This window comes from Salvelinus alpinus, chromosome 10, assembly GCF_045679555.1.
Source record: "Salvelinus alpinus chromosome 10, SLU_Salpinus.1, whole genome shotgun sequence".
Taxonomy (NCBI): Eukaryota; Metazoa; Chordata; class Actinopteri; order Salmoniformes; family Salmonidae; genus Salvelinus; species Salvelinus alpinus.
The window spans coordinates 66587980-66602542 of record NC_092095.1 but is presented as its reverse complement, the minus strand read 5'-3'; the positions used below and the strand labels follow the sequence as shown (position 1 = coordinate 66602542).

The 14563-nt window shown below is 44.0% G+C and overlaps 1 protein-coding gene across 1 annotated transcript in view; it reads right to left on the bottom strand.

The window, feature by feature from the left end:
• The window catches only part of LOC139532665 (semaphorin-5B-like), a 69691-nt gene extending 58258 nt beyond the window's left edge, over positions 1-11433 (bottom strand). Inside the window, exon 1 of the mRNA XM_071330569.1 lies at positions 11217-11433. Within this exon, the coding sequence (XP_071186670.1) occupies positions 11217-11409 (193 nt within the window). The 5' untranslated portion in view covers positions 11410-11433. The remainder of the gene's footprint in view (positions 1-11216) is intronic.
• Positions 11434-14563: the final 3130 nt, after the last annotated feature.

Below are 14563 nucleotides of genomic sequence, written 5' to 3'. Positions count from 1 at the left end.
GACAGTAGCAGGCTAACACACAGTAGTAGCATGTTGACACGTCTGTATCATATCAAGATCAGTGCGACTGTGAGAGCGGGCGGCTCAAAACCAACAACTGTCAAACCAGCAGATAATCTCTCCTTGAGCCCTGTGCTGAAACGCATGCTGACCCTTACCAGAGGCTGAGCTAACGCTAGCCTGCTTCATTAGATGGAGAATGAGAGACAGGGGGAGAGTTAGGGGGAGGGAGAGAGAGAAAGAGAGTGAGAGACAGAGAGAGAGAGAGAAAGAGGGGGGAGACAAGAGGGAGACAGAGGAAGAGAGGCCGGGAGAGAAAAAAAGAGAGAGCAAGAGACAGAGAGAGAGTGAGAGAGAGAGGGGAGAGAGGGGGGGTGTTAGAGAGAGAGAATGAGATGGGGGAGACAAAGAGGTCTTTGGGGGGAGGGAGGGATATACCCAAAGCAATAAAGCCAGGGTTTGTTTTGGTGCCCTGATGTTAATGCAACTCGACACCCAGTCAAAACAGCCAAGGCTCAGGACTCTGCACCAATAGAAAGACTTTGATGGGCAAATATAAACAGTTTAGCTTGGATGCGTCCAACTAGGGACTTTAAATTGAGGAGATAGAGACACAACTTCAAAACAAATGGGAAAAGTCAGAGAAGGCGAGCAAGACGTTCTCATATAGGCTACCCAGGCTGGGACGTGATATCAGCCTAAACTACATTCTTGCAATAAAGTTCAGTATACTGTATCTCAGCAACAGCTTAATATATAGATCCTTTCTACAGAGGACAGGTGATGTTAAGTGTATTTCAAAATCATAATACTGTAATATAAAAAAAGCATCAGCCATTGAGATAGTATTGTAAAATGTGAAACTCCCCACCACTCCTCTAACACAGACAGACTGTTAATCAGAACCACAAACACCCCGAACCTCACACTGTTAAAACAGACCTTTGGTTCTTTGTCCATAAATAACCTTAATGCTCCCTCTGGGTAGGAATAATCTCCTTAATAAATGAGAAATGGTATCCTGCCTAAAGGTTAGTCCCTCTGAAACCTTTCAATGACGACGAGATTAAATATGAAAAATGGCCCACAACTTCTGACAGCATTCGTATCACACCATAAACATCCACTTCTGTACAGAGCTGCTACTGTACACTGCTATGAGCTCTTTACAAAATGTCTCACCTAGTTCTCACTAACACAATGTTGTGTAGTAATGCCTGTTTCACACCAGGTCAGAACATGCAGTGGCTACAGTTGTATTCTCTAGTAGATAGATCAATGAATACATGTATTGAATACTCTCATCTCTCATAGGGAAATGTGCAGCAACATACAGGCTTGACACAATGTCACTGGATCTGAACGGCTTCAAATCAAATCAAATATTATTGGTCACATACACATGGTTAGCAGATGTTATCGGGAGTGTAGCGAAACGCTTGTAAAAGGACTAGAAGCGAGGCAGCCCTCTCTTTCGACGCCATCTTTAAAAGGCTTCAGTCCATGTCAATGTTTGTCTACAGCGGGGGATGGGCAACTGCTTCTTTTGTAGGCCTGCGATCAATTCCACCCCCAAAATATGTCAGTCACTGACAGCACGTGTCAGCTAACATGTTTTAGATTGGTGAGTTAGTCTTGCCAGCTATCTAAATTTGTAGTAATCATGGTTTAATTACCGACCGGCCCATTGATTTTATTATGTCACTCTCACTCAGATATATTAAAAACTGCTAACATTTCTCTCCACCCAATGGGCAAATGTGAAGATTGCAGGAAATAACTCTAAAACGTCAGATTTTTCTCTCTGCTGTCATGAGGGGGAAAAGTTAATGTCCTTTCGGGCCGTGAAAAAGCTGACTGCATGTTTTACATTTGTAAACAATTCTTATTTACAATGGCGGCCAGACCCAGACGACGCTGGGCCAATTGTGTGCCGCCCTATGGGACTCCCAATCACAGCCGGTTGTGATACAGCCTGGAATCGAACCAGGGTGTCTGTAGTGACACCTCAAGCACTGAGATGCAGTGCCTTAGACCGCTGCGCTACTCAGGAGCCCTGTGTGGGTAGGCAGACCCGCGAGCCACTCGGGAGCCCTGTGTGGGTAGGCAGACCCGCGAGCTACTCGGGAGCCCTGTGTGGGTAGGCAGACCAGCGAGCCACTCGGGAGCCCTGTGTGGGTAGGCAGACCCGCGAGCCACTCAGGAGCCCTGTGTGGGTAGGCAGACCCGCAAGCCACTCGGGAGCCCTGTGTGGGTAGGCAGACCCGCGAGCCACTCAGGAGCCCTGTGTGGGTAGGCAGACCCGCGAGCCACTCGGGAGCCCTGTGTGGGTAGGCAGACCCGCGAGCCACTCGGGAGCCCTGTGTGGATATGCAGACCCGCAAGCCACAGTGGCCCCTCATGATGAGTTCAGATTTCTTGTGGCCCCACCCACATCAGAGTTGCCCATCCGGTCTCCAGTAAGACAACAATAGCAGACAGCCCTGTTCCCTGAGGTACATGGTGATGCCAGTCTCAGCCACATTGAACCAGCGTGTAACAAGTGTCTGATGATTGACAGTTGACTGACAGGACAGTTTACCATTCTCCCCTCTCTTCCTCCTCCACCTCCTCTCCTCAGACCCCTTTCAGACACTACACCCCTGAGGGGGGGAGCATCCTGGCAAAGGACAGACACTTTCTAACAGACATTCAAATGGAGTGGAAAGTTCTCTCTCTCTCTCTCTCTCTCTCTCTCTCTCTCTCTCTCTCTCTCTCTCTCTCTCTCTCTCTCTCTCTCTCTCTCTCTCTCTCTCTCTCTCTCTCTCTCTCTCTCTCTCTCTCTCTCTCTCTCTCTCTCTCTCTCTCTCTCTCTCTCTCTCTCTCTCTCTCTCTCTCTCTCTCTCTCTCTCTCTCTCTCTCTCTCTCTCTCTCTCTCTCTCTCTCTCTCTTTGTCTCTCTCTCTCTCTTTGTCTTTGTCTTTGTCTCTGTCTCTGTCTCTGTCTCTGTCTCTGTCTCTGTGTCTCTCTCTCTCTCTCTCAATTCAATTCAATTCAATTCAAGGGGCTTTATTGGCATGGGAAACATGTGTTAACATTGCCAAAGCAAGTGAGGTAGGTAATATACAAAAGTCAAATAAACAATAAAAATGAACAGTAAACATTACACATACAGAAGTTTCAAAACAATAAAGACATTACAAATGTCATATTATATATATGCAGTGTTGTAACAATGTACAAATGGTTAAAGCACACAAGTTAAAATAAATAAACATAAATATGGGTTGTATTTACAGTGGTGTTTGTTCTTCACTGGTTGCCCTTTTCTTGTGGCAACAGGTCACAAATCTTGCTGCTGTGATGGCACACTGTGGAATTTCACCCAGTAGATATGGGAGTTTATCAAAATTGGATTTGTTTTCGAATTCCTTGTGGATATGTGTAATCTGAGGGAAATATGTCTCTCTAATATGGTCATACATTGGGCAGGAGGTTAGGAAGTGCAGCTCAGTTTCCACCTCATTTTGTGGGCAGTGTGCACATAGCCTGTCTTCTCTTGAGAGCCATGTCTGCCTACGGCGGCCTTTCTCAATAGCAAGGCTATGCTCACTGAGTCTGTACATAGTCAAAGCTTTCCTTAAGTTTGGGTCAGTCACAGTGGTCAGGTATTCTGCCACTGTGTACTCTCTGTTTAGGGCCAAATAGCATTCTAGTTTGCTCTGTTTTTTTGTTAATTCTTTCCAATGTGTCAAGTAATTATCTTTTTGTTTTCTCATGATTTGGTTGGGTCTAATTGTGCTGTTGTCCTGGGGCTCTGTGGGGTGTGTTTGTGTTTGTGAACAGAGCCCTAGGACCAGCTTGCTTAGGGGACTCTTCTCCAGGTTCATCTCTCTGTAGGTGATGGCTTTGTTATGGAAGGTTTGGGAATCGCTTCCTTTTAGGTGGTTGTAGAATTTAACGGCTCTTTTCTGGATTTTGATAATTAGTGGGTATCGGCCTAATTCTGCTCTGCATGCATTATTTGGTGTTCTACGTTGTACACGGAGGATATTTTTGCAGAATTCTGCATGCAGAGTCTCAATTTGGTGTTTGTCCCATTTTGTGAAATCTTGGTTGGTGAGCGGACCCCAGACCTCACAACCATAAAGGGCAATGGGCTCTATGACTGATTCAAGTATTTTTAGCCAGATCCTAATTGGTATGTTGAAATTTATGTTCCTTTTGATGGCATAGAAGGCCCTTCTTGCCTTGTCTCTCAGATCGTTCACAGCTTTGTGGAAGTTACCTGTGGTGCTGATGTTTAGGCCGAGGTATGTATAGTTTTTTGTGTGCTCTAGGGCAACGGTGTCTAGATGGAATTTGTGGTCCTGGTGACTGGACCTTTTTTGGAACACCATTATTTTGGTCTTACTGAGATTTACTGTCAGGGCCCAGGTCTGACAGAATCTGTGCAGAAGATCTAGGTGCTGCTGTAGGCCCTCCTTGGTTGGTGACAGAAGCACCAGATCATCAGCAAACAGTAGACATTTGACTTCGGATTCTAGTAGGGTGAGACCGGGTGCTGCAGACTGTTCTAGTGCCCGCGCCAATTCGTTGATATATATGTTGAAGAGGGTGGGGCTTAAGCTGCATCCCTGTCTCACCCCACGACCCTGTGTGAAGAAATGTGTGTGTTTTTTGCCAATTTTAACCGCACACTTGTTGTTTGTGTACATGGATTTTATAATGTCGTATGTTTTACCCCCAACACCACTTTCCATCAATTTGTATAGCAGACCCTCATGCCAAATTGAGTCGAAGGCTTTTTTGAAATCAACAAAGCATGAGAAGACTTTGCCTTTGTTTTGGTTTGTTTGGTTGTCAATTAGGGTGTGTAGGGTGAATACATGGTCTGTTGTACGGTAATTTGGTAAAAAGCCAATTTGACATTTGCTCAGTACATTGTTTTCATTGAGGAAATGTACGAGTCTGCTGTTAATGATAATGCAGAGTATTTTCCCAAGGTTACTGTTGACGCATATTCCACGGTAGTTATTGGGGTCAAATTTGTCTCCACTTTTGTGGATTGGGGTGATCAGTCCTTGGTTCCAAATATTGGGGAAGATGCCAGAGCTAAGGACGATGTTAAAGAGTTTTAGTATAGCCAATTGGAATTTGTTGTCTGTATATTTGATCATTTCATTAAGGATACCATCAACACCACAGGCCTTTTTGGGTTTGAGGGTTTTTATTTTGTCCTGTAACTCATTCAAGGTAATTGGAGAATCCAATGGGTTCTGGTAGTCTTTAATAGTTGATTCTAGGATTTGTATTTGATCATGTATATGTTTTTGTTCTTTATTCTTTGTTATAGAGCCAAAAAGATTGGAGAAGTGGTTTACCCATACATCTCCATTTTGGATAGATAGTTCTTCGTGTTGTTGTTTGTTTAGTGTTTTCCAATTTTCCCAGAATTGGTTATAGTCTATGGAGTCTTCAATTACCTTGAGCTGATTTCTGACGTGCTGTTCCTTCTTTTTCCGTAGTGTATTTCTGTATTGTTTTAGTGATTCGCCATAGTGAAGGCGTAGACTCAGGTTTTCCGGGTCTCTATGTTTTTGGTTGGACAGGTTCCTCAATTTATTTCTTAGATTTTTGCATTCTTTATCAAACCATTTGTCATTGTTGTTCATTTTCTTCGGTTTTCTATTTGAGATTTTTAGATTTGATAGGGAAGCTGAGAGGTCAAATATACTGTTAAGATTTTCTACTGCCAAGTTTACACCTTCACTATTGCAGTGGAACATTTTACCCAGGAAGTTGTCTAAAAGGGATTGAATTTGCTGTTGCCTAATTGTTTTTTGGTAGGTTTCCAAACTGCATTCCTTCCATCTATAGCATTTCTTAATGTTACTCAGTTCCTTTGGCTTTGATGCCTCATGATTGAGTATTGCTCTGTTCAAGTAGACTGTGATTTTGCTGTGGTCTGATAGGGGTGTCAGTGGGCTGACTGTGAACGCTCTGAGAGACTCTGGGTTGAGGTCAGTGATAAAGTAGTCTACAGTGCTACTGCCAAGAGATGAGCTATAGGTGAACCTACCATAGGAGTCCCCTCGAAGCCTACCATTGACTATGTACATACCCAGCGTGCGACAGAGCTGCAGGAGTTGTGACCCGTTTTTGTTGGTTATGTTGTCATAGTTGTGCCTAGGGGGGCATATGGGGGAGGGAATGCTGTCACCTGCAGGCAGGTGTTTGTCCCCCTGTGTGCTGAGGGTGTCAGGTTCTTGTCCAGTTCTGGCATTTAGGTCGCCACAGACTAATACATGTCCCTGGGCCTGGAAATGATTGATTTCCCCCTCCAGGATGGAGAAGCTGTCTTTATTAAAGTATGGGGATTCTAGTGGGGGGATATAGGTAGCACACAGGAGGACATTTTTCTCTGTTAAGATAATTTCCTTTTGAATTTCTAGCCAAATGTAAAATGTTCCTGTTTTGATTAATTTAATGGAGTGAGTTAGGTCTGCTCTATACCAAATTAGCATTCCCCCTGAGTCCCTTCCCTGTTTCACACCTGGTAGTTTGGTGGATGGGACTACCAGCTCTCTGTAACCTAGAGGGCAACCAGTGGGTCCGTCTCCGCTATACCATGTTTCTTGCAGGATGACAATGTCTGCATTACCGATTTCTTTGGTGAAGTCCGTGTTCCTGCTCTTTAGGCCAAAGGCAGATGACCTCAGGCCTTGGATATTCCAGGATGATATAGTGAAGGCTTTTTGTTCCATAAAGTGTCCAATGTTGTTGGCCGTGTGGTTTGGCCTCAGGCCAGTAAGTGTGAGCAGAGCCTGCTGAGCATCTGGTACATGCCGTTGGCTTGGGCGAGTGTAAGAGTGGGGGTTGGGCCTGTTTGCCCGCTCACTACCTGGGCGTATGTGTGACTTCCATGTTGATGCTCTCTTTGCGGGGGTGGGGTGCATGGGGTGGGCAGGAGTGGCATAGGTCTGATCTGAGGGGGCCTAAATGGGGTGTGGGCATGGTTGATGTGGGGGGGTGTTGATTGGTTGGGGTGGGGGTGTGGATGTGTCTGGGGGTGCTGTGGTCTGGATGTAAGTCCTCTTGGCGTGGGTCCTCTATGTGTAGGTCCACGGGGGGGTCCTGCAGGTCTTGGAGGGTGTCTCGCTGGTCTGGGTGGGGTGTCTATTGATCTGTTGCTCCTGTGTGAAGTGTTGGGGCTGCGTTTGAGAGCGATGTCCTTTAGAGTCCGGACAAAGGTGGGCACTGCTGCCTTATAGAGGTGGACCTGGTCATAGAGGCTGTTCAAGTCCAGGGTGGAGTGGTGGGCCAGGAAAACATTTGGTTTTGAGGCACAGTCACGGGAAATGCTTGCGTTTACCCGCTGTATTGTAGCAGGGTGGAAGTCTTTTCGTGGTAGCAGGGTGGAGATAACCACTTGTGCATTGGGGAAAGTAGAAGAAGCTTTTTCAATCACTCCCTTCAGTGCTGTGGCCACCCTTTCCTGCTTTGCTCTCAGGTCGTTTGTGCCTGTGTGTATTATTATGTGGCTAGGTGAGCCTAGTTTGTCCTCAGACAGAAGGTCTAGGGCGCGCTGGGTGTTTGGACACCAGAGTTTAGACACACTGTGTTTGGGAAAAAGTTTTTTTTCTTCTATATATTTCCCATTTGAGTCCATAAGGAGAACAATCTGTGTCTTGTGTTTGTTCTCAGTGGGTGTGGGGGGGTTGTCAGGAGGGCTATCAGGGTGGCTGACAGGGGGGGTGCTCAGGGGGGGTGAGAGCTGCTGGGCTTGGGTTTTTTCTTTTGTCTGTTCTGCTGTGATGTTGACTCTATGGTCAGGGTCTGGTGTGGACTGTTCTGCTGTGGTGTCGAGACTTTTGTCCGGTGCTGAGGTGGGCTGTTCTGCTGGCGTCTCTGTGGGGATGGCCACCTCCCTAGTGGGTTGTTCTCTGTCACATGCCATCCCCCTCAACCTCTCCTCCAGCAGTCTGATCCTCTCCTCCATCCCCCTCTCCCTCTCCTCCAGCAGTCTGATCCTCTCCTCTAGTGCTTTGTTCTGCTCTTGCTTCTGCTCTTTCTCCTGTTGAAGTTGTCTCACCACTGTCCAGAGTGCAGATATGTCTCTCTCCACCTCCAGCTCTCCTGGTCTGGTTAAGGGGTTGTTGTGCTGGACTGTTGTCTGGGTCTGTGCTGACTGGAGTGTAATCACCTGCTGTTCCAGCTCCACCTGCCTTACCTCCAGCTGGGTGAATTTATCCTTCATTTCAATGAGGGAGAAGTGCTCTGTACTGGGAGGTTGACTGTCTGCTGAGGGTTGCTCGTCTGTGGGGTTATATGATGAAGAGGTCTGGTCTGACCCGCTTGGGGTGGGGGTATCTTTATCAAGGGAGAGCTTCTCCTGCTGGGCTAATTCTTTGATTAGGTGAAAGTCCAGCTGAAACTGTTTGGGGTTGCCCTGTACCAATACTGTTCCAGACTTATATAGATTTATGTTAGCTGACTCAGAGTCCTCGTTGTCAAGTATCCTGAGTTTCCACCCCTCGTTAACCCCCCCTCTCTTAACCTTTTTGGGCCAGGGGTGCCGCTAGCGGCACTCCTCCCACATTCCATTGAAAAGGCAGAGCGGCAAATTCAAAAAAACATTTTTTTTAAATATTTAACTTTTACACATTAACAAGTCCAATACAGCATATGAAAGGCAGACATCTTGTGAATCTAACCACCATGTTCGATTTTTAAAATGTTTTACAGGGAAGACAAAATATGTAAATCTATTAGCTAACCACGTCAGCAAAAGAGAGCACTTTTCTAACTGCATCAGTTTTTTACTCCGTCACTAGCTATCACTAATTCGACCAAATGAAGATATATATAGCCACTAACCAAGAAACAACTTCATAAGATCACAGTCTGATAACATATTTATTGTATAGCATTTTTTTTTTTTGAAAAATGTGTATATTTATGGTATAAATCATAAATTACATTTCAGCTACAATCAGAAAGCAGCCATAACATTTACAGACACCAACATCAAATACCGAATTACTCCTCATAAAACATTTCTGAGAAATACATACTGTGCAGCAATTGAAAAACAGGATTCTTGTGATTCCAGACAATATTTCCGATTTATTAAATGTTTTACATCGAAAACTAAATGTAGCGCTAAATTAGCATAGCCACGCCAGACAGACACACTTGGGCGCGCGCGACCAGTTGACATGCACGACAGATATATGAAATAACATTATAAATTTGGTCTTACTTTGGCTGATCTTTCATCAGAATGTTGATCAAGTTGTCCTTAGTCCAGAAGAGTCGTTCAATCCCTTCAGAATGGCAACTTTCCATCTTCATTTAGCAGGGGTACTCGTCGAGTGGCACGGAACTCTCCAACGTAAACAAAATAAACATTACGGAACACGGCAAAACTCCCGAAAAAATTCAAATAATCTGATTAAACTATATTGAAAAAACATACATTACGATGACATGGTCTCATTTATCAAATCAAATCCGAGCCGGAGATAGTTCACATCCGAAACGGCAGCAAAACAAAACATGATATCTCTCCCAAGTCGCAAGCTTCTGACTTCCTGAAATTGACGGTCACGTCAAAGAAATAGGTCTTATTTCACGTCAGAACAAGATAAACGCATGATTTCTCCTCTGACGTACTCTTGACACCCAGAGGAAGGCGTACGAGGTGTGTTTCGGGTCATAAGTGGCATGACCATGTATAGGCAGAGCGTTGAAGCGAGCATAAACATCTTGCATTTTACTTCCTGGTCGGGGAAAGTGCTGCCAAAGGACTTGTGTTCCACTCAGAGAAAAAATTTAAACGGTTTTAGAAACTTGAGACTCTTTTCTATCCAATACTATTAACAATATGCATATTGTAATAGCAGAAATTGATTAAAAGGCCGTTTGAAAATTTGCGCATATTTTCCAGTTTTTCCAATTCGCCCCCTATAGCCCAAACAGGTTAACAGAGGGGTAGTGTGCTAATATAGCACTGTGCCATGCCAGGGGATGGTTTGTGTGGAAGATAAGGTTGCTGATGTTCCCATTTTTGTAATAGTCAGCAAAAAGTGTCTCTTGATTTTCCATAAGGAGCTTCATTTTGTGCTCTTTTCTTGCCTTATCATTCTTTACACTCACAGGGTACTGTATTTTAATTACCTCTGAACAGCAGGAGGGAGCTTCTAAGGCCTCTCCATTTGGTTGGGGTAGACTATTCGACTCTCCTGCCATTGTTGGGCTAATGGTCTTTGACACCTCTCACTTGACACGTCAGTGCTAGTTGAAGCTGTATCAAGTCAGTTACAGTTGAATACAGTTGAAGCTGTATCTCTCTCAGTTCCACAAAAAATCCAAGTTTAACTAACTCTAAATCTATCTTTTTTAAAGAAAATGCTGAAAAATGCAGGAGCTCATCTGATCATCTGATCATGACCTCTCTCTCTCTCTCTCTCCTTGTTAGCTAGCTAGCTTCTTTCAGGAGAGTCCCTAGCAACTGCCTAGCAACAGGTAAACAACTTAGCTAGCTAAGAAAATTGTATAATTTTACTTTTTTCGAAAGCCTTTCTTCTTTGTTTGCTGCTTGTTTGGTCTCCTAATCAGTCTTGCAGTTTTCTTTTGCTTTTTTTCGATATACTTTCCTCTAAAAACCATGTAAAATTCAATATTTTTAGGAGCTCATCTTTTCAGCTGTTGCTGCTTAATTTGGAACTCTGGAACTCTCTCTCTCTCTCTCTCTCTCTCTCGATAATGGAACCCTGAAAAGAGCTGACTGTGGAGGGAAGGAGCAAGGGAGGGGTTTTTGGGATGAGAGAGAGAAAGAATAGACAGCTCTCTTAAAAGGGAAAAGGCTCCAGAAATGAGAGGAGTCCAATTATCTACAATCACAAAATGTTGCTGTCCTTTCGGTTTCTCTTGGGCCAGACCCATATAGCTGGCTTTCCGGGCAGAGGAGTGATTGAGAAGGATGAGGCTGCAGAATCCTCAGAGGAGATAGCAGTGAATAGCAAACCATTGTGAAACTTCTCATTGGAATGATGATGCTAGTGAGGAGTAGATTTACAAAATGGTATTGGAAATCTGTCAAATACTTTCGCTATGCTTGACTGAGCTGCCCGGAGCACCGGAACCAATTGCATACTCTCAAAAATGCAAACCCTGCCTATCCAGCACAACAGGCAGACTCAAGCAAATGCTCAAAGTATCTAATGTGCTCACCTTTGTATGGGACGACGGGATGAACTTTCCTGGTACACTCCGGTAGGGGCGGGGACAGGCTCTCAAAGTTGACCAATGGCTGCTGGCATAGACAGAGTGGCAGGCAGAGGAGCAGCAGTAGACCAACGGGAGGAAGGGACACAACCTCCCACAGAGACGTCGCCATGGTTACGGGGCCAACCACGCCCACCATACCTCTAACTGGTCCTCACAGGACACACCTGAGGGAGGAAGGACAGAGCTGTCAGTCAAACATACACATGGCTAATGACGATTGGTTATAACATACAGACAGCCAATCACCACTTAGACAGTAAAGTGCAGCGAAAGACAACTAGAGCGACAATGTCTTCTGTATAAAATGTATTTGAGCTTTTAGATATTTTTACTCCTTGAAAGATATGGTAAATAAAGGTAGAAAGAGCAACATGTCAACTGAACACCATAGACAATACTACGTTTTACCTCTATGCCAGAATAGATCCATTTAACAAATCTGATCATTTAATTTAAACCTTTTAGTGACCCCAAGCCTTCCTGACCCCTGGGCCTTGTACTTTTGACCATTTTATGGGCTGGCCAATTGACACCTGTCTAGTGTGCTGACATTGTGCAGAGCTGGAGTGAGTGGCCACCAACACTGACCCAAATGACATTAGCGGGGTCAAAGGTTATAGCAACGCAACAGTAATTGAGCTACTCCCCCTATCCCAAACCCCAACATGCAAACTTATCCTGTCATTACTGATAATCACCCACATTCATTCAAATGAAGCTAGACAAGCAGGGGTTGAGGAAACAGTGTGTGGTATGAAGCTAGACAAGTAGGGGTTGAGGAAACGGTGTGTGGTATGAAGCTAGACAAACAGGGGTTGAGGAAACAGTGTGTGGTATGAAGCTAGACAAGTAGGGGTTGAGGAAACGGTGTGTGGTATGAAGCTAGACAAACAGGGGTTGAGGAAACAGTGTGTGGTATGAAGCTAGACAAGCAGGGGTTGAGGAAACGGTGTGTGGTATGAAGCTAGACAAGCAGGGGTTGAGGAAACGGTGTGTGGTATGAAGCTAGACAAGCAGGGGTTGAGGAAACGGTGTGTGGTATGAAGCTAGACAAGCAGGGGTTGAGGAAACGGTGTGTGGTATGAAGCTAGACAAGCAGGGGTTGAGGAAACAGTCCAACTTCATCCCCTTTAGCCGATAGAATAAGACAACAATGGCCTATTTTCATAGAATGGAATAGTTTAGTATAGAATAGTTTACAATATAATGATTTAGTATAGAATAGTTTAGTATAGTATAGAATAGTTTAGTATAGTATAGAAAAGTTTAGTATAGAAAAGTTTAGTATAGAATAGTTTAGTATAGAATAGTTTAGTATAGAATAGTTTAGTATACAACAGTTTAGTATAGAAAAGTTTAGTATAGAACAGTTTAGTATAGTATAGAAAAGTTTAGTATAGAAAAGTTTAGTATAGAATAGTTTAGTATAGAATAGTTTAGTATACAACAGTTTAGTATAGAAAAGTTTAGTATAGAACAGTTTAGTATAGTATAGAAAAGTTTAGTATAGAAAAGTTTAGTATAGAAAAGTTTAGTATAGAATAGTTTAGTATAGTATAGAAAAGTTTAGTATAGAATAGTTTAGTATAGAACAGTTTAGTATAGTATAAAATAGTTTAGTATAGTATAGTTTAGTTTAGTATAGAATAGTTTAGTATAGAAAAGTTTAGTATAGAATAGAATACCGGTGCGCCAAGTCTAGGACCAAAAGGCTCCTCAACAGCTTCTACCCCCAAGCCATAAGACTGCTGAACAATTCATATAATCGCCACCGGACAATTTACATTGACCCCCCCCTTACCTTTTGTACACTGCTGCTACTCGCTGTTTGTTTGTTACCTATGCATAGTCACTTCGCCCCCACCTACATGTACAGATTACCTCAACTAGCCCGTACCCCCGCACACTGACTCGGTACCTGTGCACCCTGTATATAGCCTCGTTATTGTTATTCTTATTGTGTTACTTTTTATTATTACCTTTTATTTTAGTCTACTTGGTAAATATTTTCTTCTTCTTGAACTGCACTGTTGGTTAAGGGCTTGTAAGTAAGCATTTCACGGTAAAGTCTACACTTGTATTCGGCGCATGTGACAAATGCCGTTTGATTTGATTTGAATAGTATAGAATAGTCTAGAATAGAATAGAATAGTGTATATTAGTCCATCAGAGACTGACATTCTTCTTCTGTTCTGCTCCCAACACCCCCAAGACAGACAGACTCAAACATTAACACTGCATCTGTTACTGTAAACTCCTGGTGTAGTTATTCAACCGTGTGTCTCTCTTGCACGTTGTGGGCACAGATGTGGAACCCTCATTCCTCTTTAAAGATCTGGAGCAAGTGAAGGGAAAAGGAAGCATCAAGCGTAAGTTGCTGCAGTCCTAAACATCTGGCCTTAGCTAGCTGCTCTCAGCCGCCTCGGAGACCTCTGGAGTTGGCAACTTGGCACAAGTCCAGTCTAAACCCATCTGGGTGCTTAATGCCCCACTATCACCATGGGCATCAGCAGAAGCTGGCACACACACTGTACATCACTGAGGAAAACACACACACACACACTGTACTGTATGTACATCACTGAGGAAAACACACACACAAAATCGTACTTGCACATGGACACACACACACACACACACAGCTGGCAGGCAGGCATGCTCCTTCTCACATTCCCTCTCTCCCCAATGTCCTTGTTGTAGTGCTGAAGGACTGGAGAGTTTTTAACAAAGTTAAAAAGTAAAGTTGATCATTAATGTTGGCAGTGAACCATAAGAGGCGTTCAGCCACAACTGTAATGACTTGGTGCTTGGGCGCCAAGCAGCTGCCAGGGGTGTGTGTGTGTACATGATCAGAGTCAGGTATCTTGGATGAGAGAAGGGAGGGTCTCCTTCTGTTGATTATGGCAGTAGATACAGTAGGTTGTCATGGTAACAACATGTATTGCTGATGGAAATGATTAGTGATGTGGATGATTATGAACAGATGCAGTTTTTTAAAGAGTGTCTAAATTAAGAGTTTGTGATGTAGCCTATACATGTTGTACACTGAGGGTACAAAACATTAGGAACAACTTCCTAATATTGAGTTGCACCCCCTTTTGCCCTCAGAACAGCCTCAATTCGTCGGGGCATGGACAAGGTGTTGAAAGTGTTCGACAGGGAAGCTGGCCCGTGTTGACACCAATGGATTTAACAGGCGACATCAATAAGGGATTCTTGCTTTCACCTGGATTCACCTGGTCAGTCTGTAACGTTTTGTACACTCAGTGTATATTTAGCATTTCCTCACA